Source organism: Felis catus, chromosome A3 (assembly GCF_018350175.1).
Source record: "Felis catus isolate Fca126 chromosome A3, F.catus_Fca126_mat1.0, whole genome shotgun sequence".
NCBI lineage: Eukaryota > Metazoa > Chordata > Mammalia > Carnivora > Felidae > Felis > Felis catus.
The window spans coordinates 66,545,803-66,563,710 of NC_058370.1; the positions used below are offsets into that span (position 1 = coordinate 66,545,803).

A 17,908-nucleotide genomic window follows, 5' to 3' on the forward strand; every position below is an offset into this window, starting at 1 on the left:
ATTGAGATAGCAGAATCCCTTACAGATTTGAAAATAGTAAAATTACACAACTTTTGGGACATAGGATCTTGTGAAGATGCAGTTCTGATTCCGTAATTGTGTGTGTATTGGGGGGAGGCAGGATCCCTGAGAGCCTGCATTTCTCTGAATCCCCTGGGCGATGCCAGTGCCGCCAGTCTGGGAGCCCTCTTCCAGTGTTGATGATGTGGAGACTAAAGGCAGGGAGAGAACAGTCCTTGGGCTGGAGTGGGAAAGAGAGGCCATAGTCCCTCTTGGCTCTGGGCTCCTGGTAGCAGCCTGGGCCAGGCTGCCAGGGAGGAAGCTGGCAGGGAGTCCACAGAGTGGAAAATCACCCACAAGTCCCAGGAGCTACCAGCTGTCTCTGGGCCATAAGGCCCTGGGACAGTCCCAGGGTGCAGCCCCTAGGTCCAGCCTTGCCCCAGCCTGTGGCCATTGGCCCAGCTTCCTGGGCATTGCTCTCCTACAGACTTCCCAGAGCCAGCCAGTCCTGCTCTCTTCTGGGAGCTCATGCAGTCTGTCTTTTCTGTCTCCTGGTGGTGGCTGATGTTGAGCTCTCCCCTCAGCTGGCCTGGCCGATGGCCTGCTGTCCAACTCTGGGTTATTTTCTAAGGCAGAGGCCTCAGTGGGACTGAAGGGCCTCTCCTGCAGACTCCTCCTACTTGGGCTCCTGGGGACTGCCAGTCTGTCCCTGGGTGTGATTTGTCTATGGGGAATCCTGCTTATATGTCCCCTGGGGAGGCAGGGGCTGGTGGAAGGCGAAAGATGGACTTAGAGCTGGAAGATCCCCTCAGGTACTACTGGCCCTTGCCCCCTACTCATTCGGTCCCAAACTTCAATGCAAAATAATGTGGCAAATGAAAACATAATGTAATGTCATCTTTAGGACCCAAATTAAAAGGAGAAAGGAAAATAACTAATATTTAGTGAGCCTCTACCACATGCCTGGGTGCGTTTGGGCTTCACGTATGTTCATCTTCCTGACCGCACTATGAGTAAGTGAGGAATCCTCCTATGGATGGGAGATGAGAATCAGAGTGGCTGCTTCACTTTCCCAAGATCACAGATTCAGAATCTGGCTGCAAAGCTGGACTTTCCATGTCAAGTTGTCCCTTCTGGAACCTGGCTTCTTACTTAGCATAGGGGAAGTGGAAGACACTGAGGATCAGGTAAACCAGTGGTTTTCAAAACTGAATGTTCATTGGAAGCCCCTGAGGACTTGATAAAGCCCAGACTGCCGGGCTCTGCCCCAGAGTTTCTGATACAGTGGGTCTGGAGTGGGGGCCTCAGACTTTGCATTGTTAATAAGTTCCCAGGATGCCGATGCTGCTGGTCCAGGGACCACACTTTGAGAACCTGTGGTCTAATCTATTCTTTCCCAAGCTCTACCTCTAGTGATACACAAGATGGCTTTGAGTGATATACAGACTAACTTTTTATAAGTACTTCTATATTTAATACCTATTTCCAAAAAAAACCCCCTAGCATACCAAATCCCTAATTTCAGGTATTTTTTTGTGAAGGTATTTACTAAAGTAAAAAAGAAGATGTAAAGGAAAGTGTTGCATAAATAATAACACTGATGGTGTGCAGCTAGTAGCAACAATTACAAATGTGATATGCAGATGACAGAAATCTAGGAGACACTGTCCAAACTGGAGTCCTGATTTTGTAGAGGAGGAGACGGTACACAGCCCACAGGTGAGCCCCTCCTCAGGCTACGTGGCATCTGTAGCAGTACCCAAACTTGACTCATCTCTAAGGGCCCTGTGGCTTCCTGTCCTGTTTGCCCCTCTTGGTTCTTCAGAAGCTCTGGACAGACTAGGAAAGGTCGTTGTGACTCTGACTCTATCCCAGGGGTCTTTACCTCCATTCTCAGCCCCACAAACGAGGATCTGTGTTTATATGTTAGTCGTTTGCACATTTTTACTTTCTTCTCTGAAATCAGAGGTTCCCAGAAGGCAGGGACTTGGTCTGCAAATTTTTCTTTTTATGGCCCCATACCCCAAAGCTCCTAGGAATCTGTTTTGTGCATGAAAGTTGCGGGAGGGGCTCCTTGACTTCCCTAGCTGCCACCTTTGGCTCTTCACCCCTCTGTAGTCTTTCACTTCTGAATTTGACCACCCGGCAGCCTCTGCTTTCCCTGTGAGCTGTGATCCAGGGAACCCCCACAGGAAATGAGAAGGGTGGTGCTCAAACATTTGCTGAGCACATGTGTGCCAGGAGCTGTGCTAGTGCTGAGCTTCAGCAGCAGGACTGGAGCCCTGCCCTTGGAGAGCACAGCGCACCAAGGGTCAGCCCATGAATGGAAACTGACCACACAGTGTCAAGCTTCAGAAGAGGAATTAACAGGGTGCAAGAGGGACACAGGCAAAAAGGGTGAGCATGGGGAGGAGTTTGGGCTGGCTGCAAAGAGGAAGTGATATTGGAAAGGCTTTCTGAGGGTGAATGAGGAAGGGCTGTTTAAGGCAGTGGGAGGAGCCTGTGCCAAGACTTGACATAGGTCACCTGGGTCCGTTGTTCAAAATGGACCTGAGTGGCAGGAGATGAGATGGGAGAGAGGCAAGGGGGCAGTCCCTTCAGCCCCGCAATACCTTGCTGAGGACCTAGACTGGATTCTGTAAGCCCTGGGGGTGCTGACGAAGGGACCAGCCTGGGGAGGAACAAGATGACTTTTGTCTGTCAAGTGGACCCCTCCAGGGGCGGTGGAGCAGTGTTTCAAACTGCAGGCCACAACTAGTGAGTTGTGCAAACTAGTGGGCTGCAAGTTCTTTTCAGTGGGCTGCAGCCAGCATTTTTAAAAAGAGGAGTAGAGGGAGACATAAAGTAGAAAATACCAGAGTAGACGGCACACAGTAGAGCTAGGTAATGTGTCAAGAAACTTGCTTCAGTTTTATGTAAGGAAAGTGTGTGCATACCGGGTTGCAATTTAAAATGTATATTTTACTTTCGGTCACACTTTATAAAAATTTTTTTTTTCAACGTTATTTTTATTTTTGGGACAGAGAGAGACAGAGCATGAACGGGGGAGGGGCAGAGAGAGAGGGAGACACAGAATCGGAAACAGGCTCCAGGCTCTGAGCCATCAGCCCAGAGCCTGACTCGGGGCTCGAACTCACAGACCGCGAGATCGTGACTTGGCTGAAGTCGGACGCTTAACCGACTGCGCCACCCAGGCGCCCCATTGGTCACACTTTAAAAAGCTTGCAAATTATTTCAGGGCCCAGAGAGCTGGCAGGGGCTGGCGGGGGGGGGGGGGGGGCAGGTGATACTGGCCTTTGTGGTGATGCAGGCTGGTCTAGGGCTCTGGTGATGGGGAGTGAGAGGTGAGGATGGACCCCAGCGTTGACCAGGTGTGGTGGGTGAAGATGAAGAATTTGAGGCTGATTCAAGTCAGAAAATCTGACACCAGCCAAGGCTTTGGGGCCAAGACAGCGTCTTGTTTGAAATATTCCGTCTTGGTCCCCTTCTGGTAGTGAATGGGAAGCCTGGGTTCCTGGGGGACTGTGAGGGAGAGGGATCCTTCTTATTCTCTGATCAACTACATCCTGGGCTTCTAGGATCCTGGTGTTACAACTCTGACCTTTCATTCCAGCTGACTGTTTTCAAGTAAAACTCTAATGGGCCAGCTTCTACTTACATCTGCAGGTTTGATGATGGTGTCTGTGGGAGCTAGGCTGGTAATGACCCTGCTTCTGCTATCTTCCCTCTAGGAACATCGTGAAAGGGATGAGAGAGCTCCGGGAGGTCCTACGCACCGTGGAGACCAAAGCAACTCAGAACTTCAAAGTGGTAATAACACACAGCCGAGGCCTCGGGGTTGGGTGCTGGCTGTGGCTGGCCCGTTCAGGGCTCACTTTCAGTGGGAGACAACAGAAGTGCTAGCAGGCAGCCTATGAATCAGGGATGACAGTGTGTCCCACACATGCTTCTCCTCTCCCTGTCTGTGCTCATGGCAGACATTGTTAATCAATCTCCGCATTCTCTCCCACTACGCCTGGGAGGCACCGTCAGCATCCTTGTCACAGCACTGCCCACAGCCCCTAGCGTTAGATCAGAGTTAAAACCTAATGTCATCCCTTCCTAGCAAGGTGCTGCACCAATTTTTAGGGATTGTTTATGAACCTAATAAATAACCTGGACTCACTTTCCTGCCCCAATTCAGGTCTACCTTCTCAGGCTTTGATTCACCCAAAGTCAGAGCCACAGCTGCTTCTCACTCTAGAATTTTTGGTCAAATATCAGAAAGCCATCTGGTCGAGAGAGCTGCCATGCCAGTGGCTTTATGCTCTGCAAGGGCTTGCTGAATACTCAGAGCGGTGCTGGGCTCCATGGGGCCAGAGGAGGAGGAAACATACATCTTGTCTAGGAGAGGAAAGAGGGCAGGAGATGAAGTAGAAGCCATCAAAGGCCAACAGAAGGGGTGCTGGAAACAGAACAGGGGGCTCCTCAGGGGTGGAGAGGCAGGCCTCCTGAAGGGGCAGCACACTGCAAACAAAGGCAGGCGGATTTGGCCGGGTGGTGGAGGGCGTTCCAGGTCTGACTTCCTCCCTTTTCTGCCAGATGGCGGCCAAGCATCTGGCGGGGGTCCTGCTACATTCCTTGAGTGAGGAGTGCTACTGGAGCCCCCTGTCCCTCCCGCTGCCTGAGTTCATGAGCAAGGAGGAGAACTCCTTCATCACGCAGGCCCTGCGGAAGCCTCACCTCTACGAAGGAGACAAGTAAGCTCTGCTGGTCTCATGCCACACTTGGGGTTCGGCCCTGCCGACGTCCCCTCTCTCTGCCCTGCACTTGCCCCCAGCTGCCACCCAGCTCACTGCCAGGCAGGCAGCGGCGGGAGCCAGATAGACCAGGGAAGACAGTCTCAGGATGGGGTTGGGAAGAGAATTCTCTAAGGCATCCGAAGATCGAATTATTTGGAGGGTATCTGCCTTCCTACTAGTCTTTATGTGCCTTCTCTCGTGTTTGTTTAATAACCGAAAGTGGGATTTGTGCTCCCGGCTCCCTGCCCCAGCTGCTTCACGCAGCACTGGGTGCTGGAAGGGACATTTCTTCCCCTGGAGCATCTGCAGTATTTCTGGCCCCACCACCCACCCCAGTCTTTCAGATCCATAACTCTGGGGCTTGATAAAGAGCTGCAGGTGCTATCCGGTGCCTGTGAATTATGCAGGAGCGGGTCACCTTACCGGGGCAGCTGCTGACTCTGGGGCAGAAAGGCCGGTGTGGCAGGCCGGCTGCACTGCTTTGAGAGGGCTGTGCTGGAGCCAGGGCCACCGTTTGTGTCTTTCAGCCTCTACTGCCCGAAGGATAATATTGAGGAAGCCCTCCTGCTGCTCCTCATCAGTGAGTCCATGGTAAGCTCCAGGGCTTTCCTTCACTGCCCCCATGGGGTAGGGCTGCGGGGCTCAGGCACAGGCCACAGGGTCCTGACCCAGCTCAGCCTCCCACAGACGTCCATAAAGCAGGATTCTTGGACTTGTGCCCCACACTGGGGCGAGGCTCCCTAGACTACTAGGTTTGGGTCTGGTGCACAGACTGCATTTGGGGGCCTGAGTAGGGACTGAGTTGAGTCCCCAACGCCTCTTCTGGGATTCCAAAAGATGAGTATCAGTAAGTCATGAGTGTGCACTGAGCAGCTTTGTGCTGATTCTGGGGCCAATGTGAGGGAGTGGAAGGAGCCTGCGCTTTCAAGGCACAAGGCCTGGATTCAGCTTCCAGCTCTGCCAGCTGTCACCTGAGGGCCATGGGCAAATCTAGTGCCTTTGAGCCTCAGTTCCTTCCCCTGTTAGATGATAGTAGTGCACAGAGGTAAGTGTGCCTGTAGAAGGAATTCAGTCATTCACGCAACTATTTATTATCATCTACTTTGTGCCAGGCCCTGTTCCGGAAGCCAGAAAGGCAGCAGCAACCAAGCGGAGAAAAGTCTCCACGCTCATGGACCTTATATTCTAGTGAGGGAGGTGGACAATGAATTAATCAACCACTGCAATGTCCAGGGTGCTAGTGTCTGAGTACTGTGGAGAAATAAAGCAGAGGAGGGATAAAGTGTGCTGGACAAAGTGTGCAGGAAGTGCTCTTTGGATGTTTTCATAAGACCCATTTCCCCTGCCTCAGGCAGGGAGATGAGTCCCCCCCCCCCACACACACACACATACACACACAGACACGTGTTCACACATACACATGCATGGGCCCTGGAGCCTCAGCGGAGGAGAGAGTGTGGCCCAGGGGATGGTGAGAAGGATGGCCTGGACTGGGCGGAGGGAGGCGGAGGGAGGCGGAGGAGGGGTGTGCTGGAGCAGCGGAAGCCAGAGGGTGCAGGTGCTGCCCACGTGGTGTGCTTGGGTGGAGTCCAAGGCTGCATGTCAGCCCTCTGGCTAAGGGGTCCCTCAGAGCTTGTGAGCTGGGGACACCCCACCTCCCCCCAGGTTGGGGACTCAATTTGCTAAATTGGCACATCTGAGAGCAGCTTGTAGAAGTGGAGTTTAAGAAACCAAGACCCCATAAGCTGGGTCCCTGAAGAGCCTGAAACTAATATTCCTCTGGACACCTGGGACAGTGCAGTAATAGGACTTGTTCAGAGAGCTTTGGTCAGTGGGTTTCCTCCACCTCACCGGGTCCGCCAGCAGGGAGGCAGGAGAGGGACACTGGACTGGGGCAGCGAGAGATTATAGCCTTCCTTAGCCAGGCCATGGTCCAGAAGGTTTGCAGGGTCATGCTGGTGAGGGGGTGAGTGGTTGCTCGAAGAAGGGGCATCTAGCTGGTTAGCCCGCGGTGAGGATAGAAATACCAAGTGCAGGGTTTGATTTTCATGGGAGAACAATGCTCTTTTCATGGAAAATGGGCCCCCACTCTAACCACAGACTGAGCCCCAGTTTCTACTTCTGGCATCTCAGACATAGACTGGTACCCCACCCTGCCCCCACCCACACACCTGAGCCATCTCACCACCTACCACTCTCGGATGAGACTGCACTGAAGTCATCTGTCTCGGGAAACCCCCCTTCCCATGCTGAGGAATGACAGGTGGGAGGCAAAAAGGCGAAAGCAGGAACATTTCATAGGTCCTTTCTCTGCCAGGTTCTGAGCCGATTATCTCATAGAGGGAAGCCTTATGTTGAGCCATGTGAAAAAAATAACCATTTCATATGGTTCAGTCTAGTACTAATATGTTCTCATTGTGCAGATGAGAAAAGTAAGGTCCAGGGCAGGTTTGTGTCTTGGTCGGGGTCACACACTAATAATCTTCACAGCCATGAATTGGATGATGTCTAACTCCCTAAATAACTTCCAAAACAGGCCATGGAGCCCAAGCCCTGGACTGCAGTCTGGATTCTGCCACTTACAAACTGCTCTGATTCTTGGCTCCCTCATCTGTAAAAAGGCCAAGGGGGTAGTTTTGAAGATCAAATGAGACGAGGCTCAGGGAGGGCTTTGCAAGCAGGGACGTGCCTGTCGATGTGAGATGGCAGGGACCGAGGCTGGACTCTGTCTCCCTTAGCCATTTTTGGTGGCCTCTGCCTGATCTGGGAGCCCAGGACCAGAGTTCAGATGCCCTTCCATTAGATTATCCCCCCACCCAACCCCAAACCCTCAAACTACCCTACTATATCTCAAAGTGGAGAATGGCCTTTTACTAAAAAATGGCCTACATTTGGAGCCAAAGTGAATTTTCCTAAACGTGGGATTTCTCTCCAAGAAGCTCCTGCCCTTTTGCAAGAGGCCGTGTGACTTGTTGGCCTGCCCAGGAGACTCAGAGGGTGCAGGCCGGCTGGCCAGGTGGTGTCCTGGGAATTCCTGTAGCACACAAAGCAGAGGAAGTGCCCAGACGCTGTGTGCACTGGGCTGGGAGGAGGCACTCTTCCAGGGCTGGCTGGTTTGTTTCCTCTTGCTCACACCCAGCCCGTCACATGTCTAGAAACTTTAGGAATCTGGGGGAGAGCTTTGGTGTCTCATCTACAGAGGGCTTTCCACCTGGGATCTGGATCTGGCTTCTGTGGCTCAGAGCGGTTTCTCAGAGAGACCAAATAGCCTCTGACTTCTCCCTTGCCCTTGTTTCGTACCCTCTTCCCCTGCGGGTCACATTTTCAATCAGGTGTGGACACCACTATTCCAGCCTCCTGGGCTCTGATCCCTTAGCTGAACCCTGAGGCTCAGCCTGGCTTCCATGTACCTGTGGGGTTTTCCTCATCTCCCTTAGATGCTGGCTGGGCTTGGCTGCAGATGATAGGGAGAAGCCTCTAGAACAGCAGCTGGCTGCCTTGGCTGCTACTTGGGTTTTCCTAATACGTGCCGAATTCATTATGCTGTGGTAAAAGCTACCCCAGCAGAGCCAGCCCGGGAGACATAATCATGAAAGCTTTCCACCTCTAGGATCACCAGAGCAGCTGCTCTGGAAAACGGTGTCCACAGGTTTCTTGAGCATGTCAGCCCCTATTTTGTGGTTTGGAACTCAGAGTAGTAGCTTGCAAGCAGTCTTGAGCTTGGGGCTGTTACCTTAGATACGGTTTTTGTTACAGGCCAGCCGAACATGATCAGAATGAATAGGGAATCCCCTTGTCTTTCAAGAGGTAAATAGAAACCGTACAAGTGCTTTCACAGAAATGCAAGGGATGTGAGTTATAACTGGTTGAAGAAGATTTGTGTTTTAGACCTAGTTTTGAGTCTTTGGGGCCAAAAGGACATTTTGTTTTATTTTTTTATTTTTTATTTATTAAAAAACATTTTTTAATGTTTATTTTTGAGAGAAAGAGAGACAGAGCATGAGCGGGGGAGGGGCAGAGAAAGAGGGAGACCCAGAATCCAAAGCAGGCTCCAGGCTCAGAGCTGTCAGCACAGAGCCCGATGTGGGGCTTGAGCTCACAAAATGCAAGATCATGACCTGAGCTGAAGTCAGACTTTTAACCAACTGAGCCACCCAGGTGCCCCCAAAAGGACATTTTAAAATTCATCCATCCACCCACCTGTTTGCTTATCCATCCTTCCATCCATGTGTCCATCCATCTAGTCTTGTTAGAGAAGCTACAACATACCAGGCCATGCCCAGCACCAGAGAAACAATGATGAGGAGTTCAATCACAGCCCCCAATTCCACCTACTTCCACCCTTTATCCAGGGAGCTGGAGAATCCTGGTCCCCATATCAGGAGGAATCCCCCCACCCCCATCTGCTGAAGCCCAAGTATGTATTTTAGTTTTTAAAAGAATCATATATCAAAAACTAGTCTAATTTTCTCAAACAGTTGGGGAACCAGCAAGTACAGAAATCTTGATCATTTCTACAATACTGATCTAGGCATAAAATATATGCTAAGACAGACAATCTGTGGGTCCCTGTTGCATTCAGCTGGTGGAGAAGTTGCTGCTGGTATCAGGTGCTTGGAAACTAAAAAGGCACAAAGGCCTGGTGTTGAGTGAGAACGGGGTGGACGAGTAAGCCTCTGGGGACCAGGACCCTGCAGCTTAACTAACTGTGCCATGCCCAGTGTCAGGCACCCAGCAAATTCCAGTCTGAGTCTGGAATTTGCCATTCACAATCTGTGTGGCCTGGACAAGGTTCTTACCTGCCTGATCCTCGGTTTTCTCCTCTGTAAAATGAGACTAATAAGGCCTCTCTTGCACAGAAAAAGCAAGAAAATGAACACAAGGCGCTTAGTACATTGTAGATGTTCACCACGTATTTGTTTTGTCCTGATAAATACTTGGCTCCAGCTCAGTTAGTTTAGAATATGTTGAGGCTCAGTTCTGGTTGGGACATAAATTGGTTTGAGGATACCATTCAGTTTAAAAAAAAAGAAAGAGAAGAAGAGAGAAAAGAAAAGAAGAAAAGAAAGTGCTTCTTGGGCTTGATTCCATTTGGGACTCAGCAGATGAGCACAGATCGTTCCAGCATTTGGCACCTGGTTTGCTTTAACACGAGGCCCTGTGCTGCTGCAGACTGTGATGGTAAAGGGTCTGATAACGCTGCCAGCTCGGAACAGTCGGTTCAGTAGAGGTGGGAGAGCCTCTCGCCCTCGCTGGCAGGAAGAGCTGCGATTTCTGCCGCAGAAGCCTGATGCGGCAGGAGAGTGGGGGCTGGCGTGGGCCTGGCCCGGGTTGCTGCGTAGATGGGACACGTCACAGAGCATGTTATTTCTTGGCTCTGTGGACCAGCAGCTTGAGAGCTGTGGTAATTATGTCTGCTGGTGGGGGACGAGAGCACAAGCAGAACATGACAGTGCCCTCCAGGGAGGGGCAGGTGCCAGTCGCAGATGCTGCTGGGAGACTCCTTTCTGGGGTGCTTTTGTAGGGTGGCAGCAGCAGGCCCTGAGACCGGGTCCTTGGCCAGTGGAGCAGCTGTGTCTGAGAACATGGCTGGACCCATTGCCCGAGGGGCTTTTTTCCTGATTGGAATGCCCAGCCTTGTGTTTTGCTTTGGTTCTTTTATAAGCAGAGCCATCCCAGGGCTTCTGTTGGCATGGACGAGGCTACTGGACACTTCTTCAGAGGCCTCCGGGGGTGAAGTCAGAATGTCTAGGCTCTAATCCGGGTCCCACCTATCTGTATGCCTTGGGGAGCCTCCCTGGGCCTCAGTCTTCTCATCTGTAAAATAGGATAGTAGTGCATGAGGTCATTGTGAGATGCTTACAGAGTACTCCACAAGTTAGTTCCCTTTACTTCTCTTACCCTGTTTGTGTCCAGGATTAGAGAGGAGAAATGGGACCAGGTGGAAGCGAAGGTCAGTGTGGTCTGAGGCCCTGCAGTCAGCATAAGGTCAGGACCAGAGGCAGGCAGAAGCTGTCCTGGACTGGCTGTTGAAGGCGCAGCCTTAACTCTCGGGGACCTTGCACAATGAATTCACCTTCTGGGACTCAGTTTCCCATCTTCCCAGGGGGCATAGCAGTTCCCCCTGCCCCTCCCTGGAGTTACTGTGAGGCTGGATGAGATGTGACAGATGTGACCCTGAAAAGGTGACATGCAGCACACGTGAAGGATGACTGTTGGAAGAGGAGTCTCCTGCCTCAGCTTTCACACGGGCTGGCCTGCCTGGAGACCTGGCAGTTGTCTCGCTGACCCTCCTGGGAGGCCCTAAACTTGCTTCATGGATCCTTCTCCAAACACCAGATATGGGTCATGCTGGCAGTAATGAGCTATTGGATGATGGGGGTGGGGAAGAACATTCTTCTTTGCTTTTCCTCTTTTGACTTGCAGAGGGCCTGCGTGAATGCCCTCAGTTTGGAGGGGGCTTCCATGGGGAGACAGCCAGAGGGCCCAGGTTGGGAGAAGGTACAGCTCACAAGCCCTGCCTGGGACAGAATTCGTGGACCAGACAAGGACAGGGAATCTCCAGAGGCGGAGGGTTCTGGAGGTTGTGCTGGGAGAATATTCTGTGTTACGCCTAGTAAGGATGGTGATGGTGAGAAGAGTATTTAGTGTCTACATATTGCTTTATGGGTCTTGGTGCATTCATATCTGTCACTGCATTTGATCTGAAGGATTTCCTAGCAAGGCCATTTGGATGGTGGAGGAAAAGAGTGGCTGGGACTAGTTCAAAGGTTGCTCGTGAATCTTGTAGTATCGCTGGCCTGAGGGTGGTGAGCCCAGGGGAGGAAGAACAGGACACTCAGGGCACACAGGCAGTGACCAGAAGTCCCCAAAGTGTCTGAGGCTCCGCCCTCCATGCCGCACATGAATCCCTGCCCTGTTGCTAACCCCCACAGCTTCCTTCCTTTTGCCCTGTTTCCCCCACCCGGCGGGCGAGCACCACTGTAGCATTTCACCGCAGCCCTGCCCCAAAGGCATAGCAACTGGGGCAAACTTCTGCTTTTGGCTTTCTTTTGGGGAACCATGCTTCCCTTTTGACACAGGCGCCAGGTCCTGAGGACCCCTGAGGAGACCCCTTCCCTGCTGTTTACCTTCTGGGGAGGCCAGCCCCCAGGCTGAGGAGATGCTCAGATCTGTTCCTGGACTTCTGACTCAATCCATGCCCAGTGCTGGAAATCCACCGCTCCCATCCCCCAGGCACACATTCAGAGACACTGTTGTCTTCAAAGGCAAGGTCTAGGGCAAGAGAAGAAAGTTTCCACACTAGGTCCAGAAATCTTTCTCTCTCAGCGTCATTCTACAGACATGGACCAAGGAAGGTGCTGGAGACAGCGAGACATCCCTGCCCCAAGAACCCCCAAGAACTGTTGAGCATACAGGGGCTGGGGTCTGTGTGTCATGCTGGGAGAGGACACGGGCAGGGGGCCTTGCCTGGTGGGATAAGTCAGGTCAACACCTGAAGGAACAGGTACGTGAGTTGGGTTGTAAGGAGCCAGGGGGCATCCAGATTGACAGAGGGTACAGATTGTCTGTCCATGGTGCAGAGAGGGAGCTGAAGGAGTCCTATGGGGCAGGGGGACAATTGGGAGCTGGTTGTGGGAGAAGCTGGCCAGGTGAGCAGGACCTCATGGCGAAGGGCCTCATGGCAGCCACAGAAGAGGAGGTTTGACTTTGTCCTGGAGCAGTCTGGAGGGGGTTGGGAGTTGAGGTCTGCAGGGGCTGTTCTTCAAGGACAGGCCAACCAGAGTTGAGGCTTCGGTCATAGCACACTGCTCACCATCCCCAGAAGGATATTGGTATGCATGGGTAGCTTCCTAGGTCCTGCATGTGCCCAGCCAGGCATCTCCCCACTCCCCACAGAAAAGCCCCCCAACCCCACTCCACCACAGGCTGCCAGTGTTGCTCCCTTTCCATTAGGACCCCTCTCCCACCCAAGCTCTAGGTCAAATTCCACTGGGCGCAAGTACTGTTGCTGCTTCCAGAAGGTTCCACGGCCCCTCCCTGAGGGCAGGGTCTGTACCTCCTGTCCTCTCATTGTCCCTCACCCCTGTCATTGCTGCCTGGCAAAGTCGCCTCTCTGGGCCCCACCCTCAGTGGCCAGAGCTGGGGAGCTGCTGGAGGGGAAGGCCGGAAGTGGTGGAGGGGGGAGGTACATGGCCAGTGTTGTGTTCCTGCTCTGCTTAGAGAAATAGCTCCTGCCAAGCCTCTCAGAATTTCTTCTCTCTTCCTGATGGTGCCTGTGTGGGTGGATTTCACTGAGAAGGAGAGGGATTTCTCTGGCACTTTCCCTCTCTGCTCCTCTCCCTTAACCCTTTGGAGTTCCTGACCAGCTCTTGTTTATCTGGCTGGCACCAGTGCTTATCCTTTCTGGGGATCTCCTGGCCTCTCCGGCACCTTCTCCTGGGACTGGTACATGTACAGGGTGGGGGCGGGGGGGGAGGTTGGCAGCCCTCACCTATTGTGGCTGGAGGAACACCCATCAGAGCCCCTGGCCACTGCTTTGCCTTCCTGAAATGCCCCCGTGGGTGAGTTACTTCCTTGGGTCTTACAGGCATTTTGGCTTCCAGAAGACTGTGGGAATGCACTTCAGGCCTGCACAACAGGACACTTTTCAGAGCCTGCAGTCTGAAGGCCATTGACCTTCTTCTGCCTCTATAACCACTTGCCCTTGGGAGCCTCAGCCCCTGACCTGGAGGAGGGGTTAGTAGTCCTTCCCAGGTGGAAGTTTTGAGGACCATCTCTAGACAGGAAGGATTGTCATTTTAAGTTTCCTTTTATCCCAGCATCCTTGGTTCTGAGGTCCTGTGTGGGAAAGTAGAAGAGGGTGGGTCCCAACATACAAAAGGGGGCTCAGTCCCTAATACAGATGGAGGAGGATACTGAGAGTTGCCAGTAGGGACATCTGGCTGGAACCCAGCTTTCCTTCAGTTCAGATACAGTGCTCAGGTGTGTGTGGTGGGGGCTGGGGGAGGCAGAGGTCCCAAAGCATCCCTAGCCTGGTCCCTGCCCTGTTGCTGCTCAGCTCGAAGAACCATGATTCGTGTTGAATTACTGCCGAGCCTGAGTGTCGTCCCCAGGGCATGGGTTTACAAGAGGGGGTGGGATCACAGGCCACAGAAAAAGAGGGTCCTAAATCCACACGGGGGAGATTTCAGGCGATACAGATTGTACAGAGTCACCTACTCCTAAAGCACACTTTCCCATTCTCCTCCCCCCATCCCGCCCCCTGCCACCACCCTCCCACCCAGTAGCCAGCCACCTGGCAACTCTGAGCTACTGAACTCCTGAGTGCTGGACACCAAGCACAGAGGCCCTATGTTATGGGAGAGGTTTCTTAGGGAGCTCATGAGAGTTCCATGGTCAGAAGGAGTCAGGATAGGGTCTGGGTTGGACACAGGGTGATGGGAAGGAAGTATAGCAGCGGAGGAGTCCTTATCAGAGGGACTCGGGGGACCTGCAGAGGACACCAAGGAGCCACACCCCAAGCTCCCCTCCTGTGAGTCAAGCAGCAGAACCACCCACCTAATCTAGACAGTTCCAGATATTACCTGAAGCTCTTTCTGTGAGTGGACAATTCCAAGCACACAAGGAGCTGTTCCACAAAGCACATAAACATGTCCTCAAAAATGCCAGTGTTTGAAAGACAGATGAGAGCTGAGGGGCTCTTCTGGCTGAGAGGAGACAAAAGAGACGTACTCCCTGAATGCAGGGCATGGTCCTGGATTGGGTTCTGGGATGAGAAAATTTCTAGTGAGACCAGCAGTGGGCAGGTGGTAAGATCTGACTGTGAGCTGGTATGAGAGGTTTCAGTTTTACATTTCCTGAAATACTGGCATTCCTCTTGTGGTTGTTTAAAAAAAAAAAAATGCCCTCTTGTATTTAGGGGCAAAGGGACATCTTACCATAATGACTTTATTATTGTTATTATTATGATTATGATTATTATTATATACTAGAGACAGGCAAATGTGATCAGTGCCATTATCCTTGAAATTTTTCTGTAGGTTTGAGATTTTGCAGACTAAAACATTTAATAGCAGGAACCTTCAGAACTGCTTCCTCACCTGGGCTATGAGTAGAGGGTTTTCTCTCTTTCATGGGGGCCTTCATGGGGATGGGGAAAGGCTCTGGCTGATTTTAGGAGCATGGCCTGGGTTAGCAATGTAAGGGTGATGGTCGCCGGGCCTTGGAGGCAGGCAGCTGCTTATTTTCTGTCCTTGCTCTTTCCCAACCCACGTTCCCCCACAGGCTACCCGAGATGTGGTGCTGAGCCGAGCACCGGAGCAGGAGGAGGACCGGGCAGTGAGCCTGCGGAACGCTGCGGCCATCTATGACCTCCTGAGCATCACGCTGGGCAGGAGAGGCCAGTACGTCATGCTCTCTGAGGTACGGTGGCCCACCCCTCCCCAGAAGTCAGGTGGCCCACCAAGGACCTCCTCCTCTGTCCCTTTCCTGCCTCCACCAAGGGGTACAGCTCAGTTCTTGGGAGACCAGGCTTAGGACCATTCCATTTCCAATGTTGGGAGAGCTGCTCATCACTGGCAGGGTGGGGTTTTGGTTTTCAGTTGTTTTACTAGTGTTTTTATGTGATTTTCTTTTGAAAAAAACACATGGCGTTGCATAGAGAAACACAAAGGGAAAATTATCCACCCCTCAGTTTCCCCCACAGAGGACATGGTGTTTCATTACTGCCTCTCCCGACAAGGTTCTGAGCTTGGTGTGTGTCGGGAACCTGGGCCCCCTCCCACCCAAGCTAGACAGAGCACCCCCAATCTATTGAGCAGACCCTGGTCGGGCAACGCTCTAGGGATGGTGCCTGTCCGGGGTGGAGATGGAAGGACCAGAGCACCAAGCCGTCCCTCTCTCTGTCCCCCACAGTGCGAATGGCACGCATACATGTTTGAGCTTTCCAATCTGGGCTAGGATCAAAGGTGGCACTAGGGATAGGCCTTTTGGCAGTGGATTCTCTTCCCATGTGTTTACGGGGTTCCTGGGGTGGGTGACATCTGCTGAGCTCCTGCTTGCCCCAGGTGCCATGCAAGGTGCTCTCAGAGGATACCTTCTTTAAGTAGTAGTCTCTCGAGTTTACCAGCAAGGAAGGCAGGCCCAGAGAGATGGTTTCTTGCCCAAGATGGCGGTGAGAGTGCACGCTGAGCCAGCAAGTGAACCCAGGCCAGCGAGCTCTTAAAGTACATACTGTCTGATCCTGTAACCTCACCTCTGTTTCCCACCCCGCCTGACCATGGCCACATGATGAATCCTGTCCTCACATGCTGGCTTCTGCCTCCATCGCCTGGAAGCACTTGTATTGTCTGTTGGATCTCACCAGGCCACCCCTGATACGGGCTTGCCCAGGACTGGACAGGCAGGTGGGGCAGTCAGTCTTCTCGGTGGTCATAGAGAATAGCAGAACCGAGAAAAAGCCTTTCCATCTGGGGGGCTTTGTAGTCAGCTTGCTCTGCCAGTTACTAGCCCTGTGACCCTGATAAGTCATTCAAGCCTCAGCTTCCTCATCTGTGAAATGGGAATAATGAGAGAACCCACCTCACAGAGCTGTTGGGGAGAATGAATGAGTTAATACACGTAAAAAGCTGAGAATGGTACCATGCACAATAATGAATGTCACTTATCGTTTTTATGGGATGTTTAAATTTTAAAAACCCAGACCCAATTTCATTCACTTTTGACCATCACCCTGGAAGGTTTTCACACGTTGTGGAGGTAGGAACCGAGGGGCAGAGAGGGTAAGAGACTTGTGCAAAGTCATCCAGCATGCCTGTGGCAGGGACAGGTGATGCCTGGCATTTGCTGACGGGAACCAAGTGTGGGCCGCAGACAGCCTCCTCCAGGAAGTGATTTGGGCAGTGGTTACCCTGGAAAGGAGTGGACTGGGCTGGGAGGGGAGGACCCCTGGTGGGGAAGTGCTGACCAGCCCCCTCTCCTCAGTGCCTGGAGCGAGCCATGAAGTTTGCCTTTGAAGAATTTCACCTTTGGTACCAAGTGGCCCTCTCCATGGTGGCTTGTGGGAAGGTAAGACCCGGTGTGTGTGTGTGGGGTGGGGGAGGTTGCACCCATAGGGCCCCACCCATGGGGCCTCTGCTCTCCTCTGGTCCCTCCCAGAGGTGAGTGGAGGGTGTGGCGGTGATTCAGAAATGTCCCGCATCAGGTTTTAATCTCCAGGAGAGTGGGGGCCACCAGAGGGTCACACACAGACCCCTGTGTGACTCTGGTGTCCCCCTGTGAGTTATGAGGTGCCAGGTGTGCAGTGTGAGTCTGTGGATGCTTTTCTCCTAGTACATGTGCACACATGTGGCATCGGAGCATTTCCATGTGTGACTTGAGTACCACTGTGTGAAACAGGCCTGGGACAAGGCTTCTGGGCAAGGAGCACGTTGTTCCATTTGGGCCGTGGCTCTCTTCCCGCCCATCGAGTGTGGTGTCAGGAAAGGACCTTCCCATGGAAGGACCTGCCTGGGAGGGAGAGGTTGAGGGTGGAGCAGAACAGCAGCTCCCACATGGGAGTTTGGGAGTTCAGAGGGAGGACTGCGTCAGAGGATGTGGCTGGGGCGGGGGCAGGGAGACTGCCCTTATCCCAGGTCACCAGGGCCACCTTTGCACTCTACCCACCGAGCCCCGTTCCAGCACCCCCTGCTTTCTCCTCTGATGAGAATTACACTTACATAAGCCTCTATTTTCAGCAGTAACATGAAAGGAAAACCTTTCCGGAGCTGGGTGCTGAGGGTGTTAGAGCCGAGGACGTTATGAATGCAGGAAATAAGGTGGCAGGAGCTTGCAAATCGTGCCAAGAGCTGTAAACACCCAGAGCCCTTTTGTGGGGCTGAGGGAATTCCTGCCCCCTCCCCCGCCCATCTGTGCCACCTGCCATTTCTAGCCCTGCAGCTCGTCTCCGAGGCGGGCCCTCCTGGGCTTGCCAGCATCTCCCCCACAAATGGAGGCTGTGCTGGCCGGGTCAGGCAGGGAAGAGGAAGAAGAGCAGGGGCTGCAGCCTGACAGGTGGGAAGGGGCCAGGGGAGTATGGTGAGAATCACCTGGGGAGCCTCCCACCCCTGCACCACCCCGCCCCCCAC

General features: G+C 52.8%; 1 protein-coding gene across 4 annotated transcripts in view; it reads left to right on the top strand.

The window, feature by feature from the left end:
* TTC7A (tetratricopeptide repeat domain 7A) overlaps window positions 1–17,908 on the top strand; it is a 120,009-nt gene that overhangs the window by 40,688 nt on the left and 61,413 nt on the right. For 3 of the 4 annotated variants that reach the window (XM_003983963.6, XM_019827149.3, XM_045054177.1), the window contains 5 exons: window positions 3,732–3,810; window positions 4,582–4,739; window positions 5,309–5,372; window positions 15,069–15,206; window positions 16,767–16,850. In XM_003983963.6, the coding sequence (XP_003984012.3) occupies window positions 3,732–3,810; window positions 4,582–4,739; window positions 5,309–5,372; window positions 15,069–15,206; window positions 16,767–16,850 (523 nt within the window). Of the gene's footprint in view, window positions 1–851; window positions 2,639–3,731; window positions 3,811–4,581; window positions 4,740–5,308; window positions 5,373–15,068; window positions 15,207–16,766; window positions 16,851–17,908 lie in introns of those variants that run through there. The other variant, XM_006930095.5, reaches the window with a different exon arrangement.